The sequence below is a fragment of the Anabrus simplex genome, chromosome 5, assembly GCF_040414725.1.
Source record: "Anabrus simplex isolate iqAnaSimp1 chromosome 5, ASM4041472v1, whole genome shotgun sequence".
NCBI classification, from domain to species: Eukaryota; Metazoa; Arthropoda; class Insecta; order Orthoptera; family Tettigoniidae; genus Anabrus; species Anabrus simplex.
The window spans coordinates 312,542,315-312,564,656 of NC_090269.1; the positions used below are offsets into that span (position 1 = coordinate 312,542,315).

The window sequence follows — 22,342 nt, forward strand, 5'->3', positions numbered from 1 at the left end:
CATACTCTAGGGCAGGGCCTCTCAAACGCCCAAAATCTCACGCGTACAAACAGTGGCGCAGAGTTCCTGTGCACAGTGCATCGGTCCCGCTCGGCTCGGCTTGGACCAACGCTTCGTCTCTGGGCTAATCGGCTAAGCTCGGCTAAGCTCGGCTCTACTCGGCTGAACTCAGCTCGGATTTGGAGCGCTACGGAGCAAGTGAGGAAGAGGGAGACAGGGGGTGCGAGTGAGACAGGCTTGGGGAAAGAGAGAGAGACAGAGCGCTATTGCTCCTAATCGAGGAGTGGGGGGTCTGCACTCTGGGCAGCCAAGCGAAGTCGCCTTTTGCGCCGTGTACAGTGCATGCACCCTGAGAGGCCCTGCTCTAGAGAACTGATTATTTGATTCGCAATAGTTTCAAAGGCCTGAGTCAGTTTTCCCCTTTCGATGCACTGAATACTACACTTGTCGACTCCAAATTCCGTACAGTTGTCTCTCAAAAACTATTCATTACATACAAATTAATCCATTGTTATCAATTTGAGTTTTGCGTGTATGTTGGATATTCAGCCCTAAGGCTGCTTGGATCCTCCACTGTTCCGCCAACAGTTGTCACCGATAGCCTTGGCGTCACTGAAGAGGCATACTAGGGGAATGAAGAGTGAGGTTGTTTCCCGTTGCTTTCCTCACCGAGCCCAGAAGTTGCTATTACATATCAGTCTGCCAAATCCACTGAAATGCATGCACCAACCGACCCTATGAGTGACATTTTCACACCATTCATAACAGGGACTGGCTGCATAATGAATGGCATTACCAGCATCACACATACCTCGATCACTTTCATATTGTCAAAGCCAAGGATAAGACTGAGATAGGTCAATGAAAGTAACAAATTTATTCTAGCTCATACCAAAAAACATAGGGCACCGTAAACACTACATCTCGCCAGCAAAGGCATGGGTTTTGCTTATGAAAGGCATATTTATGATCTTTCAATTTTTCCAAAGGGAAATTTGATACCATTTTTAATAGTGTAAATTCTCATTCTAAAGTCATTTCCCGACCAATAGTGTATTCTCGCCATTCGATACTGTTACTAATAAAACACTGACCGTTTTATTGAACTTGTGGTATTTATCACAGTGACCTAACGCTCACAGCGCCATCCGGCGTCGTCTAGTCAATTACGAACTATCCTATTATTTATACTACCGGGCGAGTTACCCGTGCGGTTAGGGCGCGCAGCTGTGAGCTTGGATCCGGGAGATAGTGCGTTCGAACCCCACTGTCGGCAAACCTGAAGATGGTTTTCCCATTTTCACACCAGGAAAATGCTGTGGTTGTACCTTAATTAATTGAGGCCACGGCCGCTTCCTTCCCACGCCTAGCCCTTTCCTATCCCATCGTCGCCATAAGACCTACCTGTGTCGGAGCGACGTAAAACAAATTGTAAAAAAATAATTATTAATTCTTTTCCTAGATTACGATAAACAATTATTCAGTTTCCCTGTCTAAGTAGTATGTAGTGTTAATGTAACCTGACACAGAAATACGCATTATTTCCGTACAGGAAACTACAAATTGGTGACCCCGACGTGATCCCTGAGAGTACTAATTAATTATTTTCTTCTGCGTGTGAATTGTTATATTTACATAACACACGTTATCACTATTTTCATTGCGCCGAGCATACTGGGACACGTTTAACCAAAACCCTGTGCTTTAGTTCGCCTAACTAGAGAGCCAATTTAACTCTTATAAAAGTAATCCCAGACGAAACGAAGTATAGCCATGTAGTGGTCAGCTTGTCAGGGAAATTAGCTACAGAGGTGCAAGACATATTATTATCACCGCCAGTTGCCGATGAGTATGGTGCTATTAAACGGGGATTAATTGAACGTTTGTAGCAAGCGGAGGCGAAAAGATTAAAAAACTGCTTCGAACGGAGGAACTTGGAGACCGCACACTATCACAATTATTCCGCCGCCTGAAAACTTTAGCCGGTTCGACAGTGGCAAAATAATGATTAACAAGATAGTTCGTAATTGACTAGATGGCGCCGGATGGCGCTGTGAGCGTTAGGTCACCCTTAAAAACAATACAAACTAATGCAATCGAGAATGGTCCATTTAGTACAAACACAACTGTACTCGAAAATGAAAAGACAATATTTCACTAATTATCGGCTATTTGCAAAAGTCTCTCATTTCCACAGCAGGTGTTCGGCAGGTAGTCAGTAAATGGAACTGGCGATTCTTCCGTAATCTTGACTGACAGGTTTCAGCTTTCACTTCAGTTCGCTTCGCTTCGCACGCACAGATAATATTATGAATTGAGGTCGTCAGGTATCCACAGGCCGGCCTGTAGCTGCCCAGCATGACTCACTCAACTTTTCCAGGAAGTACTGAAGGAACCGTCAAGAGGGCTAACAGTCGTATTACTACTTAACAATACTATAGATTCTGAACGCAATGAAAAATCTAATGAACTCTGTATGCTGTACAGCCCTTTACAACGCAGTTCCATGTTGTCAGGTTCGAGCACACATCTGTTGTCTGTCACAAACTACGACGATTATACACTTGGCTCGACTCCAGAAAAGACTGATAAATCGAAAAATCAGCTAACGTTACTATTCCACTTACTCAACTCTCATCTCAGACTCGTTACTGCTGACTACTCAACACTCTACACAACACAACATCAATTCTTCGAGGTGAGCCTGCTTTTATATACCCGATGATGAACTTTCAGTGCGGCCGTATTACAAGTGTCTAGTTTCGCCTTCCAGACAATTCTCGGAGACACCAAACGAAGGTGACAATAGGAGTCGCGGTTGTCAGGTACCCACAGGCCGGCCGGTAGCTGCCCAGCATGACTCACTTATCCTTTCCAGGAAATACTGAAGGAACCTTACCCCTTTCAGACCTGAAAGAAAACTGGAGGTGTGAATTTTTGTTTGTACGTCAAGAACTGACTAAAATGCTCCTCGATACACATATTAATAGTTTATTTTACAAAATAAAAACTAACATCCGAAAAACAGGACCAACACAATTGTGCGTATCAAAATTCAAAACCTCGTTGTATCACGTACGATGGTGTAGCTTCAAAATTTACGTTCACTAACCAATGTACACACTTCATTTAATATATTCCGGTATTCAGTAAAGCTTCTAGATTAATATAAACGAAGTAAATAAATACTTACTTTCGGCACTACTGCTTCCTGCCATCTCGCCGATCATCTGTGCTTTTTAAACTCTTCTTCCTTCGCCCTGGCGGTCAAGCGCATACTAAAATCAATTGAAATACACGCCACGTGTCCTGCACAATCACTGCAGTCCGGTGTAGCGCCGAAAAAACATCAAATACGGCCAGGGATAACTAAAATACGAACCCGCACAATTGTGCGTACTCGGTCTGAAAGGGTTAAAGAGGGCTGCCAGTCGCATTACTACTTAATACCATAGATGAGGACGCCGTGATTACAATCACTGTCCGACTCCTTCACTGAATGCTCAGCGCGGTGACCTTCGGTTCAGGTAGTGTTGGTGATGTATAGGGCCCGAATTTAAAAATTGTCTATGCGCATATGCAAATGCATATTTTGTATCTTAGTGGGTATTTTTCTCTTAGGTGTGATCGATTATCTAAGATTTATGAACGAAATGAAAAATCTAATGAACTTTATATGTCGTACATCCCTTGGCAACACAAAAAGTCTTCCCTGATCAACGAAAGTGCTTTCAGTGTCGCAATACAAGCAGATAGACGGATAATGACCCTTTTCACAACAGCTATTTCTTCTTTCTGACATTCTTTTCTCCTTAAAGTAACCTCCCAAGGTTTGCTTAAACAAGTGCGTTAATCTGTTAACTTGCTGTTCGTCTATTACAGTGTTTACCAGATTTTTCCCTTTATTATGACCTTCGTCCATAGGATATTTGGCCATCAATAATATACAGTGATAAAAAAGGTTACAGAAAAGAGAATGAAAAAGGGAAAACAAGTTAAAAGGCATACAAAATAACAGAAATGACCTAGAAGAGAGCAAAAAAGGAAGCAAAACACACTTGAAATAAAGACACTTATTCTTTAGATATTAACGCCAGTTTTTGTGAAGTATGTTGCAATTGCACTGTACACACGTAAGTCTCCAGTTGCTAGTAATAGCTGAATATGTGTAGGTAAGGGAACCCGAAGGTGCACAAGGGTAGAAAACAATTCTCTTCGAAAGGATACAGTTCTACTGCACTCGAAGGTAATGTGGTTCACATCTCCCGTGTTTCTTGCGCTACACGGACATTGTGATGATTGGAGAACTCCAATCCTGTTGAGGTGAGCGGGAAATGAAGCATGGTTGATCCTCATCCGAATGATGGTAGTTACTTGGCCTCGGGCTCATCTGACGTCTTGATGCCATGGTTTGTGGGGGATAGCTGGTTGAATGCATGCATATTATCGTCCTTTGTGTTGAGTAGTCCTGTTCCACAGAGCTGTCCATTCAATATACGTTTTCCTTCTGCTAGTAACATAAAAATCAGTACAGGGGAGGCGTAATGAAAGGAATAAGCCAGTGCGTGCACCTTGTTTGGTCAGACTGTCAACCAGATCATTGTATGGAAGTCCTAAGTGTCCTCTCACCCATAAAAATGACACACATTTTCCGCGCGCTTCCATGACAGACGATAATTCTAATATTATCATAGATGTAGGAGTGTGTTCGTATGTTTCGTCCAGGATGTCCCAATTTCCTAATAGCACTTTGAGAATCTGAAATGATAAGTATATTATGAAAATTTCTGGATTGTGAGTAATACAGTGCCTCCCGAAAGGCGACAAGTTCAGCAGTGTAGATGGATGCTTCAACGGGAAGAGAAAATGGCCATATTCCTATTTTTGCACGCAAAATTATGCAAAACCAACAGAATCTGTAAACTTCGCACCGTCGGTATAAATGTGGATGTAGTCGGACCAAGCAGATTCAATAAAATCAATTACGTGTTTATTTGGAACATGTTTTTCTAGTAGGTATCTGGGGACATTGTAGGCCTATGTGGAAGCTGGAGATATCGAACAGGCGTAGTTAAAATGGAATGCCGGAATTGTGCGGGACTTCAAAGTCGAGGGTAGACAGAACTTCAGTTCTCTTAAACATTCTAGAAGTAGAGGTGGATGTTTTCCATGACGTTCGCGATACTGATTATACAGAAGGTGTAGGCTCTTGAATAACGGGTGATCCTCCAGAATAGAACGTTGAAGGAGAAATGTTGTTGCCAGTAGATTCCTTCTCAAGTGCAGGGGTTGTTCATGAGCTTCGAACTGTAGAACATTTGTAGGCGTTGACGACATAGCACCAAGACATACTTTGAGAGCACGAAATTGTAGGACATTTAATTTCTCCAGAACATACTTCGGAGCGTTGCTGTACAACATACTGCCATAGTCAATAGCTGTCCGTATCAAGGAGCGGTAAAGAATTAGCAAAGAGGCGGGAGCAGCGCCCCATCAAGTGGAGGGCAATACATTGATAACAGGGTAAAAGGCTTGGGAGGCAAGTCTATCCGTACAGTTACGGCTTGGAAAGACGGCACTTGTCTAAAATTCAGATGGATCTTCTTATGTCATACTTGAGAGGAAACATGGAGAGCTGCTCCACCGTAACCATCCACACGATCATCTCTGTACACTCCGAAGCCTCTAAACCACACCTCTAGATCTGGAGATGTCCTATTTTCAGATATGGCAACGACAGAAATCCGGCCCGTAGTAATTAATATTGTTTTAAGAGGAGTTACAACTGGACTACCCCTCCTCTGTTAACACTAATCTGAAGGAAAATGGAAGAGTTCGGACACTTCAAAAAAGGAGAAAAATAGTTGGTCAAAGGAGGTCGGATAGGATAGATGAAAGTGAGGAGCTTGGCACAAGTAAGTGGAAGTAATGACAGCACCCAGGTAAGCGCCCCGTGGTAACCAAACCACGCTCCGAAGCTAAGAGCCCCTTGGGCCTCTTTTAGTCGCCTCTTTCGACAGGCAGGGGATGCCGTGGGTTTTATTCTACAACCCCCACCCACAGTGGGGATCTTCGGTTCAGAGGTTTCTGGCTTCCTTCCGGCCATTTGGTTAATTTCTCTGGTTCGGGGACTGGGTGTTTCTGTTAGTCCTTATGCACATTTCTAGATCTACAGAGAGCACACATTTAACAACCACTACAGAAACTCGCTGTAGTGAATACATCCCTACATATACAGTAGGTTTGGCGTTAGGAAGGGTATCTGGCAGCTTAGATAGAAATGAAAAGTGGTCGAGAGCTCTGTTGGAGCCACGGTTGTAGTCTTTTCGGCATTAGAAATAACTGAAATATACAGAATTTAGGGCCGGAGAACTTTCTTTTGCAGGGCTCCCCTTTTGTAAATATTGTCAAATCACACTATTACTAAACATCAATTCGATTACTTCTTCTTGAGTGTTACCGGGAGTTTCTTCATAGGATAGATGAGAGTGGTAGGTGTACTGTGTTGCGGCTTACGGCGCTAGGCAGCCTCGGCTTTCTTATATTGTACACAGGCTCGGCTATGCCCAGTTTTGGATATTTTGGGTTTATTGGATTCCTTTTGACTCATTGTTTCTGACTGCGACAGGCCTGAACTTTATTTTTGATCTTCTTCTTCAAGTACCATACGCGGTCCCTCAGTCGTTGGCGATTACCTTGAAGGAAATGCACTTTTCTTCAGCTAACTTGAAGAGTTGTTCAGTGTTGTTGACGCTCCTCGTTTGCCTTCCAATTTTCCTTGTTATATGAACTGAAGGAGCCCGTGCTTTATACCTCAAAGAACATGGCCTGAATAAGCTGTTATCTGTTTCCCTGCCTTTGATGATGTTTACAAGCTCACACTCAGATCTAGCTCTCCTTAACACTTCATTATTTGTTACAAAATATGTCCAGGCTATTCTGAGTATTCTACTAATTAACCATACTTCAAATGCCTCTAACCTGTTCATGGAGGAAGCTTTGACAGTCCATGTCACTACTCCATAAAGCAGTGTTGACCGGACGTAACATATCAACAGCTTTTGCCTGAGTTTGACGTTTAGTATCATCACGAAATAATGACCTTATATTTTGGGAAGATGATCCGGAAATCTCAGTACGGCGTCTGAACTTTTTTCCAGGGTCCAGATTGTATGTTATGGTGCTCCGAAGGTATGTGAACTGACTCAGTCGTTCAATGTTTTGATTATTTAACAAAATGGAGACACTTTCATGGTTGCTTCAGGTAAATATCATGATCTTGGTTTTTGTGGTATTGATGTTTAGATCATATGTTAATTCACTGATGAATTCTACTGCATAGTCCTTGAAGACCTTCAATGGTGTCGCATATAATTAGAGTGTCATCTGCATATCTAATATTGTTTATGACAACGAAGGCAACCCTTCGCCAGTCAACAAAGTTTCAATTTCGACACCGATGTACAAATTGAAGTTCTTTCTGCCGATGCGCTTTTGCCACACAGGTGCACAGACCATCTGCTGGCTTCGGAGCCCCGTACGCAACGGAGTTAGCTGAACTCACGTCTCCTGATTCATTTTACAGTGCGCTGCTCCCCTGTACCGTATTGGTCATTCCTCAAACACCTTCGTACCTGACGTTAACCTCCCACATCAACGGCACGTGGTGTTCCACGGTTTACAGTCGGCTATTCAAAATCGAGCAATTTACTAGCTACCACCTGTCGTAATAGGCGCCTGAAAGGGGGCGAGGTGTTTCGACTTGGGCGCGGTGTTGGCGATCACAGATGTCTGGCATTGTTTCCATTTATTTGTGTCAGGCTCGTCACTTTCATCTTTCCTATACAACCTCCCTTGGTCAACTCTTGTTCTTTTCCAACCCCGACGGTATTAGGTTTGCGATGCCTAGGGACTCTCTTTTTCACGCCCTTCGTATCCCTTCCCTTACATTTGCTGATACCTACATTCTTCGAAGTGTTGGACCACTTCAATTTTTCCTCTGATTAGAGTATGGTTGCTCAGTAGTACTTCCTTTAAAACACCACCACCACCACCACCACCACCACCACCACCACCACCACCACCACCACCACCACCACCAATTACAAACTCACGATGCACTTTCAACGCAGCATTACGAGCAGTTCACAAACTAATCTGTTTCAGAAACACTGTCTCCTTGGCCTGAAAGCCGATAATCATTCATTTCTGAACTCGGATAAATCGCTTCTTTTGCTCCTGACAGAAACTATTGATATGTGTAGGCAGACACCTTATCGCTAGGTGGTGACGTGTGGTCCTCTCCATGGGCTATGAGCTGCTGACTAGATTTCGAATTCGCGGAAGGGGATCGTGTCCTTCAAACCACTGTCGGACATTTCTAGCTGAGTGAAGATCCTATTTATCACAATAATAAAATTCGATTATATATAAAATTATACTGCGTATTTTATAAGATGTTTGTACTAATTAATATAAGAAGTGATTATTTACGAAATCATGATGTTTCAAACACTATGATCACGAAATTTCAGTGATGTGGAGTGCAAATAAAGTACCATAAATTGTTTATTCTATTGTGTTCATATGCATTAGAGGTAGCGTACTGCATTTCTCTCTGTTGTAGATGCCGTTCCACTTCGAACGAACAGGGGTACGTGTTCTCGCTATGTGCCCGGGAGTGACAGATACAGCTTTGGTCGCTGAATTTAAAAGGCGAGCATCGGACGATATAGCCAAAGAAGGATGTCGAGAGTTGAACCAGTTACCCCAACAAGTGTAAGTCGAATCGTTAGATTGAACTTGCTTTCCTGATGAACTTAAAATTATTTGCTGGATGTTGAAAAATAGATTACTTGGAAACATGCTGCTAGAACCAGATCTAGGAAGTTATAATGTGATTGCATGAAATCAAGTGTATACAGCGATAATATTTGCTTACTATGCGAGCATTGAGCGACCAGCGGGTCTCTTGGGGAGCAGCAACTCTCAGCCACCAGGTGGAGTGAATATTTCACGAATTTATAATGATGATTATGGTAATAATAATATCCAGTATCTCCCTTGGTAAATTATTTCGATCTCTAATTCCTCTTCCTATAAACGAACATTTGCTCCAGTTTGTCCTCTTTAATTTCGACTTTATCTTTATATTATGATCCTTCCTAATTTAAAAAATCTTCTCACACTTATTCGTCTAGCGATGTCATTCCAAGCTACCTCTCCACTGACATAACGCTTAGTCGAGCAGCTCATCTTCTTACTCCCAAGTCTTACCAGCCCAAAGTTTGTAATATTTTTATAATAATACTGATTTGTCGGAAATCACCCAGAACATATCGTGCTGCCTTCATATGGATATTTCCAGTTTTCGAATCAAATAACCCTGGTGATGGTCCCATACACCGGAACCATACTCTAATTAGGATCCTACCAGTAACTTATAGACCCTCTCCTTTACAGCTTTACTGCAACTCCTAAATACCCTCATAACAATGTGAAAAGATATTTCTAACCTTCAGTATCTGGTAATTCCGCAGTCTCGATTGTCTCACAGATATTTGCCAGATGGTGATGGAAATTTCCGTTCTTACGTAGCATATTAGTTTCCCTTCTCTTCAATTTTATTACAATAAACCATGCCACCAAAAAAGAAAAAACAAAATCAAACCCCACGGCACTTAACGCCTTTGAAAGGGCCTTGACCTGCCCAGCGACCGCTGCTCAGCCCGAAGACCTGCAGATTACGAGGAGTCATGTGGTGAGCACGATGCATTCTCTCGGCCGTTATTCTGGGCTTTCGAGACCGGGGCCGCCATGTCACCGTCAGATAGCTCCTCAATTCTAATCACGTAGGCTGAGTGGACCTCGAACCAGCCCTCAGGTAGAGAGAAAAATCCCCTACCTGGCCGGAAATCGAACACGTGGCCTCCAGGCGAGAGGCAGGCACGCTACCCCTACACTACGGGGCCGGCAAAGCAAGCCACTGGTCCTCATAAAACCTCCTATTGATGTACTGATCTTTTAATTCATGTTCATTAATTTTGTCCTTGAAATACACTGCATTAGAAACAAAGTTGGTTATGCTGATTTCCATTGGGTTGGAAATTTTGTTCGCAAGGAAACACGCCCACACCTTCATGATCTGGGAGCTCGTGATCGAGTTAAACTCTGTCTACTGCTTCGGGAATTCCCTAGTTCATCCCGCGGACTCCCGACTCCCGACTCCCACTATTTTGGCTGCTTGGATGGCTCTTCACGCTTCGAGTTCCCACGAACTGGTTTACAAATAATGGAATGAATTTTCTCCTTTATCGTTTTGATTCTTGGTTCATGACCCTGCCTGGTAAAATATCTATAGCACGACGCGTATATGCATCACTTATTTTTATTATTTGTCTGAAAGGATCATCTACTTCCCAGGCGATCTGGGCTGCAACAAGGACAAACTTCCACGCGAAACAAAATAATCTAAAGATGAAACTTTAAATTAAACACACAACAATAACTCTAAGACGACAAAATAGTTCGTAGAATATCAATCAACGTCACAATAAATCTTCAAAAATTCACTTGACACAAAGTTAATGTGTGATAATAAATGCTGAAAGTAAACATTCAAGAAAGAAGCCGAGCAACGCATGGAGCAAGTTCATATCAGACATGTTATTTGACCTATTTTTTTTTAAAATGACATTTTGGCATTTGGTCCGTATTTGACCTATTTATAAGGAATGATGCACAGCAGCACAGGGCCTCTCAGGATGCATGCACTGTGCACGGTGCAAAAGGCGATTTCGCTTGGTTGACCAGAGTGCAGACCCCCGCTCCTAGATTTGGAGTAATAGCGCTGTATCTCTCTTTCCCCACGCCTGTCTCGCTCGCTCTGCCTGTCTCCCTCTTCCTCACTTGCTCCGTAGCGTTCCAAAACCGAGCCGAGTTGTGCCGAGTTGAGCCGAGTTGAGTCGAATATTCCAGAGACGAAGCGTTGGTCCGAGCCGAGCCGAGTGGAACCGATGCACTGTGCACAGGAACTCTGCGCCTCAGTTTGCACGCGTGAGATTTTGGGCGTTTGAGAGGCCCTGGTCTAGTATCTCTATAGCATACTGAAACTGAATTATTACTACTACTGCTACTACTATTACTACTACTACTACTGAACGTTCACTCAAACCGTGAGCGAGACCACTGAACTACTACTATATGTTGTAGTAGAATGCAGCATACTATATTTAAATAAATATTTAATTGCACACAATGTGCATGGATACAATGTATGAAACTTCTGTATGTGAAAAACGTTAGTGATTCTGTCCCCGATCAGCACCTTAATACATGGTATCTGTAGCAGAGTTCACCACATGTACTGCTATTATAATCAAAGCAAGGTTCATGAAAACACTTCATTTTACACAATTTATAATGAAACCTGTGAACGGCAACCTTTGTAATTGTTTCAGATCATAAACTCCTTGCGTCCACTCTAGATTTGTCATGGTGTCGCTCAGGTAGAAATCCTCCCATATGTTGTCTGGCTCCATGACTAAATGGTTATCTTTGATCACAGGGCTCTCGGTTTCAGTTCTCGGCAGTGTCGGGCATTTTAACCATAATTGGTTTATTAATTGTAGTGATGAGCTAGTGACGGAATCGAGTAGAATTGAGTAATGTGCTCTTAGAATCGGTATACTCGACTCCAGACTCGAGTCCAAGCATACTAGTGTCGCTATCTGTGGACATGTCTTAGAACTATAATCTATTGTACTGGGTTGCATGGCATTCAGCGTCAACCACAGAATATTTTTGTGATGTGGATTGCAATATATTTGCTGCTGATCATTAGTTTTATTGAGTCATCGGTCGTCAATAATTTGATTGTTACGATAATTATTATCATCATAGGCAAAACATTTATGACTTACTAACAAACCGGGAACTGGGAAATATTTGTATACAAATGCCATTAACGTCTGTTTGTTTTAATATCTCTAATCTTGCACTTTGTGGTGTACCTTTTTTAGCTGGTTTTTACTCCAAGGATTTAATTTTAGAGATTGTTGGGTTATCTTATATTAATATGTTTAATTTTTTTCTATATTTTTTCTCCACAGGTTTGACTGTAGGTCTATGTTATTCCTTGCGATTCGATGACAGGTGAATTTAATGCTACATCATTCCACCCATTAAATGATGAAGGGTGAATTATGTTAAAAAGAATATTAGTGTTAGTTATGATAGCAATTTTAGGTCGGTGTATATTAAGTTGAGTTATATTTCCATCACCTTCTATAATTTGCTTACCGGCGACTCTAAAATTGTTAGCAATGATTGTAAGAGTATTAGGGGGGTGGTTTGGATATGAGGTTTCTAAGTTTCCTTTGTCTTATAACTTATTATCACTAAAGACATTTATGGCATCTAATTTTTTAGGATCAATATGATTTATACCTTTTATTAGAACTTATGGGGTAAGTTATCTACCTTTATTTTTAGAGAAGCAGATTTTTAAAACTATAGATCAAGGTTGGAGTGAGGACTGAGGTGGTCAGATAATTTATAATCAATCTGTCCAATATTCTCGGGTAATTCAAAATTGACAGAATAATAGAATTAAAATTTATTTAATTAGGTTTGTCTTGTGGATGATTATACTGATTATGTTGATTTTGTACTTGAATAACTTATGTAGAGCACAACACTGAAGATGTTGGGAAGTTTATTCACTTTTAAGTATTTATAAATATACGAATATATTATTTATACAATGAAAATGTATTGTTTTATTTAAACTATATAAACGGAGAAATGTTAATGGAATTAAACCATTAAAATAAAAAGTTAGCAGCTTTAATTTGATCAACACATTTCTTTAATTGGAAATAAATTTCAATAATATTATTAACAGTAATATACCTCTACTTTGGTTTCAATTAAGGTAAATAAGGTTGTAATAATCTAAGATCAGGTCGAAACTGATTGCAATTTATCGCTTCTTAAGGTAGATTGAGAAATCAATACTTTTTGAGTGCAAATCAAATGTTATAGTTAACTACAACCCTAATATGCTCATTCTGAAGCCCCTTGGTTTCACTCGTAGTATAATCCTAATAATAGAATTAATAAAAATAATGTACTAATAATTGATCATGATAGGATATTTGATCAGTTTATAATAATGATAATAGGAAGAAGTAAAGAGATTTCTACATAAAAAATTAGCAAGATTACAGCAATTGGGAAGAACTGTGAGGAGAAGGGAAGCCGGGCTGAAATTTTAGTTTCAAATCCACACTCAAAGGGGGAAGCTTTTTCCCGGTCATTATTGTTTTTTTTTAGAGAGGATTGAGGCCAAGGTTATGACAATTGATGCAAGAATGATTGTGAATAATGAAATAATAAATGAGGGTGGGATGGCGACAATTTCCACACTGTGTACCCTACCTTTTCTAATGTCGATAACGGCAGCGTTCTATTATTATTGCTATTATTATTACTTTTATTACTGTGCAGCCTGGAAGTAGCCACCAGGGATTTGTTGATAGCTATGAAATATTATTCCCGCGACGTCCTTGTACAAAAACGTGTAATAATATTGTGCGAAATAGTGACAATATTATTGCCAGATAATTTATTGCAAAGATACATGTGTAGGGCGTTCAGAAACATATATGTGCTGTAGTATCACTTATTGTTATTGTCCGTCTCGTTGGCTGAATGGTCAGAGTACTGGCCTTCGGATCAGAGGGTCCCGGGTTCGATTCCTGGTCGATTCGGGGATTTTAATCGCTTCTGATTAATTCTCCTGGCTCGGGGACTGGGTGTTTGTGTCCGTCCCAACACTCTCCTCTTCATATTCACACAACACACTACACTACAAATCACCACAGAAACACGCAGTTCGGTTAGGGGGGGGGGGCGGCTGTGAGCTTGCATCCGCGAGATAGTGGATTCGAATCCCACTGTCGGCAGTTCTGAAGATGGCTTTCCGTAGTTTCCCATTTTCACACCAGGCAAATGCCGGGGCTGTACCTTAATTAAGGCCACGACCGCTTCCTTCCACTTCCTAGGCCTTTCCTGTCCCATCTGTCTCGGTGCAACGTAAAGCAAATAGCAAAAGAAAAAAGTACTGCTTACATCCCGCCGCTATTCTTCGACCTTCGCTCAACTACACTCGGGTTTGTTAATTTGCACAATCATATGTTGGAATGATAAACGTCAAAACGGAGGGTGTATTTTGTTCATTGAGTTCCATCAGCTGTTTAGCTAGAACAGAATGACGTTCTGTCTGATGATTTGCTTCGTGTACATACATCACATTCTGGACGCCTAATCTTAATACCCTACATTATATCTGCCGAAAGTATGGTGTAAACAAAAACTATTCACCTGTTACCTCGGACGATTGTAGGCATACCGGGACAGTGAAAAAAAAAAAAAAAATGAAATGGCGTATGACTTTTAGTGCCGGCAGATCCCAAGACGGGTTCGGCTCGACAGGTGCAGGTCTTTTGATTTGACACCCGTAGGCGACTTGCACGTCGTGATGAGGATGAAATGATGATGAAGACAACACATACACTCAGCCCCCGTGCCAGGGAAATTAACCAATGATGGTTAAAATTCCCGACCCTGCCGGGAATAGAACCTAGGACCCCTGTGACCAAAGGCCAACACTCTAACCATTTAGCCATGGAGCCGGACACCGTGACAGTGATTTTAAATAATAATAATAATAATAATGTTATGAGTTTTACGTCCAACTACGTAAATTTTTATGGTTTACGGAGATGCCAAGGTGTCGGAATTTAGCCACCCAAGAGTCCTTTTATGTGCCAGCAATAGGGAACATGCATGATCCGGGGTTTTAATTAAAAATATGCTAATCAGATTCAAAATTTCTTTCAGAATTCAAAAATGTGATCAGAATGTACAAATAATAACTCCAAACATGATAAAACTCTAAATCAATGTACGAAACTGTCACATGACGCAAGTACGCGATCTCATTGGTCTGACGTCATCGTACAGGTTGACTGAATTACCAGACGAAATAACACATAGTGTGCTGTGAGAAGCAGGATACACTTAGCGTATTTCTACTTTACGTTAGTGTCTGGTATGGTTAAATTCGAGGTCTATACATTGGATAATAATCTGAGTGGTATATTTTAGACTTAAAATGAATCCTGCTCAGACAGTGAAGCAGAAAACTTATAAATGATGTAGAGTTCCGATGAGCAATAGCACATCGCATACCATACCAAACAAATTGTTTATACATGTTCCAAAGACGCTAAAACTAGGGAGAAATGGATTTTGGCGAGCCGGAGAAATGCTGGTGATATATCGGAAAAGTCTACAGTTTATTTTTTTGAAGATTTTAACGTAAGATGAATTTGTTTGAATTTTCAAACACTTTTCCATGTCAGGTGTTCTAGTGGTAAAACTTAAAATTTTAATGTATGATGCTTTATTTAAATGCTTCAATTACATCTTGGAATATGAAAGTAATAAACAGTGCATTAATTAATGCTGATTATTAAAGTATTCTCCAAACCTAACCTATGTTTTGGGTGATCCATGTCAAGATAATAAATCAAAGGGGTTATGAACCATTTTGACAGCTCTAATTCTACCAATTTATCTTGGCATGCGACAGCTATGTATGTCTTTATTGAAGAGCTTAATTGGTGAAGAAATTTAGGTTATATCTAAATACTCTATAATGTAATAAAGAATAGGCGTGTACATCATGAAAGGAAACAACGTGAATTTAACAAATGTATAACTCTACACAAAACCGATGCTTGTCTGTTGGGGTCTTATAAGTTAACAATGCTCAATTATAATATCATAATATTAATGAAATAAATAACATAATTGCACCCAGGTGAAAATAGTGATGTAGGTGTTTAAAATATTATCCTTTTCACACCAGGCAAATGCCGGGGCTGTACCTTAATTAAGGCCACGGCCGCTTCCTTCCACTTCCTAGGCCTTTCCCATCCCATCGTCGCCATAAGACATATCTGTGTCGGTGCGACGTAAAACAAATAGAAAAAAAATTATCCAACTTAGCCTAAGTTTTAGGTTATACAAGCCAAGTCAATAAACCGAAGGGTAAAATTACCGCGCGAGTTGGCCGTGCGGTTAGGAGCGCGCAGCTGTGAGCTCGCATCCGGGAGATAGTGGGTTTTGAACCCCACTGCCGGCAGCCCTGAAGATGGTTTTCTGTGGTTTCCCATTTTCACACCAGGCAAATGCTGAGGCTGTACCTAAGGCCACGGCCGCTTCGTTCCCATTCCTAGGCCTTTCCTGTCCCATCGTCGCCATAAGACCTATATGTGACGGTGTGACGTAAAGAAAAAAAAGTAAAAGTCACAGCACCCAAAGACATTCCTGTATTGAACGACTAAAATGTCACCAGGACACTTTTCTTGCCTGATATGCTCAGCTTGTTAAAAGCCAAATGTTATTAATGTTATTGGCTTTACGCCCAGCTAACTACTTCTACGATTTTCGGAGACGCCGATGTGCAGGAATTTAATCCTGCAGGAGTTCTTTTACGTGCCAGTAAATCTACCGACACGAGGCTGACGTATTTGAGCACCTTCAACTACCACCGGACTGAACCAGGATCGAACCTGCCAAGTTGGGGTCAGAAGGCCAGCACCTCAACCGTCTGAACCACTCAGCCCGACTTGTGAAAACTAGATGAAGTCATATTTATCCATATCATGTTTAACTTTTTCCCTCCACAAAGATATTTAATGTTTCTCTTTCATGGGCCCCGGAAGTGGGTAGGCAAGTTGTCCCAACCATAAATATATATTTTTTTGGGAATGATAGATTATAGCCCTATAGTACTATGATCTTTCTTTCTTTCTTAATCATTTTATCCTTCAGGCTTGGTTTTCTCTCGGACTCAGCGAGGGATTTCACCTCTACCACTTCAAGGGCAGTGTCCTGGAACGTGAGACTTTGGGTATGGTGATGAAACTGGTGAGGAGGGCCATTACCTCGCCCAGGCGGCCTCACCTGCTATGCTCAACAGAGGCCTTGTTGGAGGATGGGAAGGGATAGACAAAGAAAAGGGAAGGAAACGGCCGTGGCCTTAGGTGCCTGGAGGAGAAGTGGGAAAATACGAAAAACCACTTCGAGGATGGCTGAGGTGGGATTCGAAACCCTTATACTCAGTTGACTTCCCGAGGCTGAGTAGACCCCGTTCCAGCCCTCGTACTATTTGTTTTCAACTTTCATGGCAGAGCCGGGAATGGAAACCGGGCCTCCGGGAGTGGCACACATCAACCACTACACCACAGAAGCGGACTAGTACTATAATGCTACCTATATGTTTATTTTAGTGCTGAAATCCGATTTCTTACTTTACTAACGCTGAAAGCCCGAAAATGTAATGTTATTCTTTAATAGGGGAATCAGTCTAGAAGGAAATGTTGAAAGTGATGTGATATCTATCCAGGTTCTTTGTTATCCTAATACTATGGGTTACAGTACATTGCACTTATATAAAAGACGCCACTTACAAACTTGCTTGTTATCCGCGAATTTCTGCGGCCACAAAAGTCACATTTTTCAAGAATGATGACATCTACACATGGTAGATTGTCTGACTGTGCTGTTTTGAACCTTTCTTCTGTCATTTCGAAGTTATTCGCGATCATGAATAATAAACAATCGGCTTTTAGCAACGGCCGATGCATAACGGCTGGTAGAGCTGCATGCGGTACTGGATCGTGACGTCACAGCGCGCCGCTTACGTCAGAGACCGTTTCACTCGCCTTGCGGAAAGGCACTATTAAATATTTTTTTTATGGTAGAAAACAAGGCAACTTACCACAATGTAATGCGTTTACGTACTATTTCATTGGTGTACTTTTCAAAAAAAAAATTTTTGAAAATGATGTATGTTCCCAATTGTACCGACACGAGGCTGACGTATCTGAGCACCTTCAAATACCACCAGACTAAACCAGTATCGAGCCTGCCAAGTTGGACTCAGAAGGCCAGATAAGCTGTGTTATCAATGTTAGAATATAGGGCATATTTAGTGGAGTGAGTGAGAGACTTCTTGAACGGATATTTTCATAATTTATTATGCGTATATATACAGGCTGTTAGGTGTATACGTGCAGATATTTCTTGTAGCAATAGAGAACGATTTGACAAACCACTATATATCAAACTTTTGGTAATCCTCGGAAGTTATTTTCGAGAGCAAACGGATACGATGTTTTTAGAATAGGTAGTATGCCTTGTTCTTGTGAATGAATAGCTTTCCTTTGATATCAGGCAAGTCACGCGCCATCCGTGCCAAACTGGTTTCTGTTCTCTTTATGTTTAAGAGCAAATGTACTACTGTGACAGCTGTGCGCTACCTATGCAATGCCACGAGATGTTACGTAATATACTTGCCAAACTGGTTTTATGTTTACGAGCAACTGACCTACGATAACAACTGAAGGTTGCTACCAGTGTATAACATGTTACGTTACATTCTCGCCAGACTGGTTTTGTTGTTGTTAGTATTTAGTTTCCGTCTTAGGTGCTTCAGACAACACTAGTCATCGGTTTCGGACCCTGGAGATGTATTGAATTGTCAGCGTTAATACTGGTTCATTTGCTGTTACGTCCTTTAGGGGATTGGGATATCTGTGGTCGTCAGCCCTGTGGTCTAGTGAGTATGGAAATGACCTGAAACCCTGTGTCGGTGCGGGACCTGTACGAGCGTGTGATACACTGACTGACAGAGCAAATGCAACACCAAGAAGGAGTGGTCAGAACTTTATGCCAATTGCAGGGTAGACTGACGTCACTGAGGTATGCTCATGATGTGAAATGTGCCGCTGTGCTGCGCACGTAGCGAACGATAAATGGGACACGGCGTTGGCGAATGGCCCACTTCGTACCGTGATTTCTCAGCCGACAGTCATTGTAGAACGTGTTGTCGTGTGCCACGGGACACGTGTATAGCTAAGAATGCCAGGCCGCCGTCAACGGAGGCATTTCCAGCAGACAGACGACTTTACGAGGGGTATGGTGATCGGGCTGAGAAGGGCAGGGTGGTCGCTTCGTCAAATCGCAGCCGATACCCATAGGGATGTGTCCACGGTGCAGCGCCTGTGGCGAAGATGGTTGGCGCAGGCACATGTGGCACGTGCGAGGGGTCCAGGCGCAGCCCGAGTGACGTCAGCACGCGAGGATCGGCGCATCCGCCGCCAAGCGGTGGCAGCCTCGCACGCCACGTCAACCGCCATTCTTCAGCATGTGCAAGACACCCTGGCTGTTCCAATATCGACCAGAACAATTTCCCGTCGATTGGTTGAAGGAGGCCTGCACTCCCGGCGTCCGCTCAGAAGACTACCATTGACTCCACAGCATAGACGTGCACGCCTGGCATGGTGCCATGCTAGAGCGACTTGGATGAGGGAATGGCGGAACGTCGTGTTCTCCGATGAGTCACGCTTCTGTTCTGTCAGTGATAGTCACCGCAGACGAGTGTGGCGTCGGCGTGGAGAAAGGTCAAATCCGGCAGTAACTGTGGAGCGCCCTACCGCTAGACAACGCGGCATCATGGTTTGGGGCGCTATTGCGTATGATTCCACGTCACCTCTAGTGCGTATTCAAGGCACGTTAAATGCCCACCGCTACGTGCAGCATGTGCTGCGGCCGGTGGCACTCCCGTACCTTCAGGGGCTGCCCAATGCTCTGTTTCAGCAGGATAATGCCCGCCCACACACTGCTCGCATCTCCCAACAGGCTCTACGAGGTGTACAGGTGCTTCCGTGGCCAGCGTACTCTCCGGATCTCTCACCAATCGAATACGTGTGGGATCTCATTGGACGCCGTTTGCAAACTCTGTCCCAGCCTCGTACGGACGACCAACTGTGGCAAATGGTTGACAGAGAATGGAGAACCATCCCTCAGGACACCATCCGCACTCTTATTGACTCTGTACCTCGACGTGTTTCTGCGTGCATCGCCGCTCGCGGTGGTCCTACATCCTACTGAGTCGATGCCGTGCGCATTGTGTAACCTGCATATCGGTTTGAAATAAACATCAATTATTCGTCCGTGCCGTCTCTGTTTTTCCCCAACTTTCATCCCTTTCGAACCACTCCTTCTTGGTGTTGCATTTGCTCTGTCAGTCAGTGTATAATTATTGGTTGGGATAGGCGCGCCGGGACGTGAAATACGGTACACTCCCCGTTGTGCATTGCGTAAAGGTAGAAGAAGGAAGACAGTTCCTTACGCCAACGAACGAATGCATGGGATAGGATATCCATATGAGTAGCATCGGAATTGAATAATCGAGGCACATCGAATGTTTTGTTTCAAAAGAAAAATGGGCATGTTATACAACTAAATAAATTAAACGTACCTACATTTCGTGCTTCCTGCCGGGTTGAGTGGCTCAAACGGTTGAGGTGACAGCCTTTTGAATCCAACTTCACAGGTTCGAACCTGGCCCCGGGCGGTGGTATTTGAAGGTGTTCAAATACGTCAGCCTCGTGTCCGTAGGTTTACTGGTACACCGAGCTCGATAGCTGCAGTCGCTTAAGTGCGGCCAGTATCCAGTATTCTGGAGATAGTGGGTTCGAACCCCACTGTGGGTAGCCCTGAAGATGATTTTCCGTGGTTTCCCATTTTCACACGAGGCAACTGCTGGGGCTGTACCTTAATTAAGGCCGTGGTTGCTTCCTTCCCACTCCTAGCCCTTACCTGCCCCGTCATCACCATAAGACCTATCTGTGTCGGTGCGACGTAAAGCAACTTGTAAAAAAATGACTCGTACATAAAAAGAACTCCTGCGGGAATAAATTGCGGCACATAAGTTTTACCGAAAACCGTAAAAGTAGTTAGTGAGACGTAAAGCAATTATTATTATTATTATTATTATTATTATTATTATTATTATTATTATTATTATTATGATTATTATTACTATTTTTAGATCATTAACGGATGAAAGACGTGGGAGAAAATAGTTCAATATGCGTGGTTTAGTGGGAAACAAGATGAAATACACGTCACGTGAGGCAATATCGGTCGCAATAATTAACTATAGATTGCTATACGTAAGACGAGAACCAGGTACTGCTCTTGGGGATGAGTCATCTGTAACCTCGTATTGTGATTAGCACGAGAGGACGACGTGTGACAAAGCAGGTTTTGTGTACAAACATCAAACATACACATCAACAAATCTCATAAACGTAACAAGGTTACACGTGGCAGACTTGTAGCTACTAACCTGAACACCAGGCCGACGGTCGCTTTCATGAGTACAAGATGAGTTATCAAGTTACACACAATTCACAGATGTCGAACGTATTCAAGAGGATTTCGCCACAACCACATCCTACATTTGAATATGATGATGCTAATGAAAGATCGCAGCAGATTACGCTACTGCGTGTTAGGATGATACCGGTGGAATACATCTGTTAAGACATAAGGCTTCAGTAAAAGAAGAAGAAAAAGATGGTAACGAGAGCCACATAGTCAAACAGGACATAGCCGAACAAGGCTCACATTTGTGACACAGGTATAAAAGTGGCTTGTTCGTAGGAACTACAGTCCGTGATTCCAGGTGGACGGTATCAAGACTATCTCGAATAAAAAAGCACGCATTTACGAACGTACACGAAAACGCCTGTGTACACGAAAAGTTTACCTATGTTAAACATTACAGCACAACAGCTTAGAAAACAAAAACATTCAGTTCCCTTACACTAAAAGAAATTTTAAATTGTCTTATGTAAATAAAAAACGCTCTAGGCAACTTTCTTCAGTTAAATGTTAACTCATAGTTCCTATTTCAGTAGTGATGAATATAAAACAAGCATTTTATTGATATTTTTAAATGTGATAATGATGATGATGATGATTGCTGTTTTTAGTTCATCGGCCCTTAAAAACGCAAAGTATCTTCTGTTTTAACTCTTCTTCTTCTTCTGAGGCGCCTTCTCTTAGTGGAGGTTGGCGGTCCACATAGCCAGCTCCGAAAGTGATATTGTAGCATGGAAAGCATCTTCTGAAGTGCAGTTGTACCATCTTCGAATGTTCTTCAATTCGAACTTTGTTGTCGTACACTTTAATCTTTCCAAATCTGTCGGGCTTTCTAGTCATAGCAACGTTGAAGGAATTTCCTCTACCCCCACCACCACCCCCACCCCCACCCCCACCCCCACCCCCGGAGATCCGAATGGGGGAATAGAAACTCCGGATAATAATTTTACTTTAAACAGGGCCATGCCATGTGAACTTAAAGGGATATCCTTCAGGATCTTTAATAAAGTGGTTTCCCATTGCCTTCCGCATC

At 42.3% G+C, this 22,342-nt stretch overlaps 1 protein-coding gene across 2 annotated transcripts in view; it reads left to right on the plus strand.

The window, feature by feature from the left end:
• Nucleotides 1-22,342, plus strand: part of LOC137496882 (15-hydroxyprostaglandin dehydrogenase [NAD(+)]-like) — a 98,294-nt gene that overhangs the window by 62,690 nt on the left and 13,262 nt on the right. For both annotated transcript variants that reach the window (XM_067147520.2, XM_068227638.1), the window contains one exon: nucleotides 8,627-8,778. In XM_067147520.2, the coding sequence (XP_067003621.2) occupies nucleotides 8,627-8,778 (152 nt within the window). The remainder of the gene's footprint in view (nucleotides 1-8,626; nucleotides 8,779-22,342) is intronic.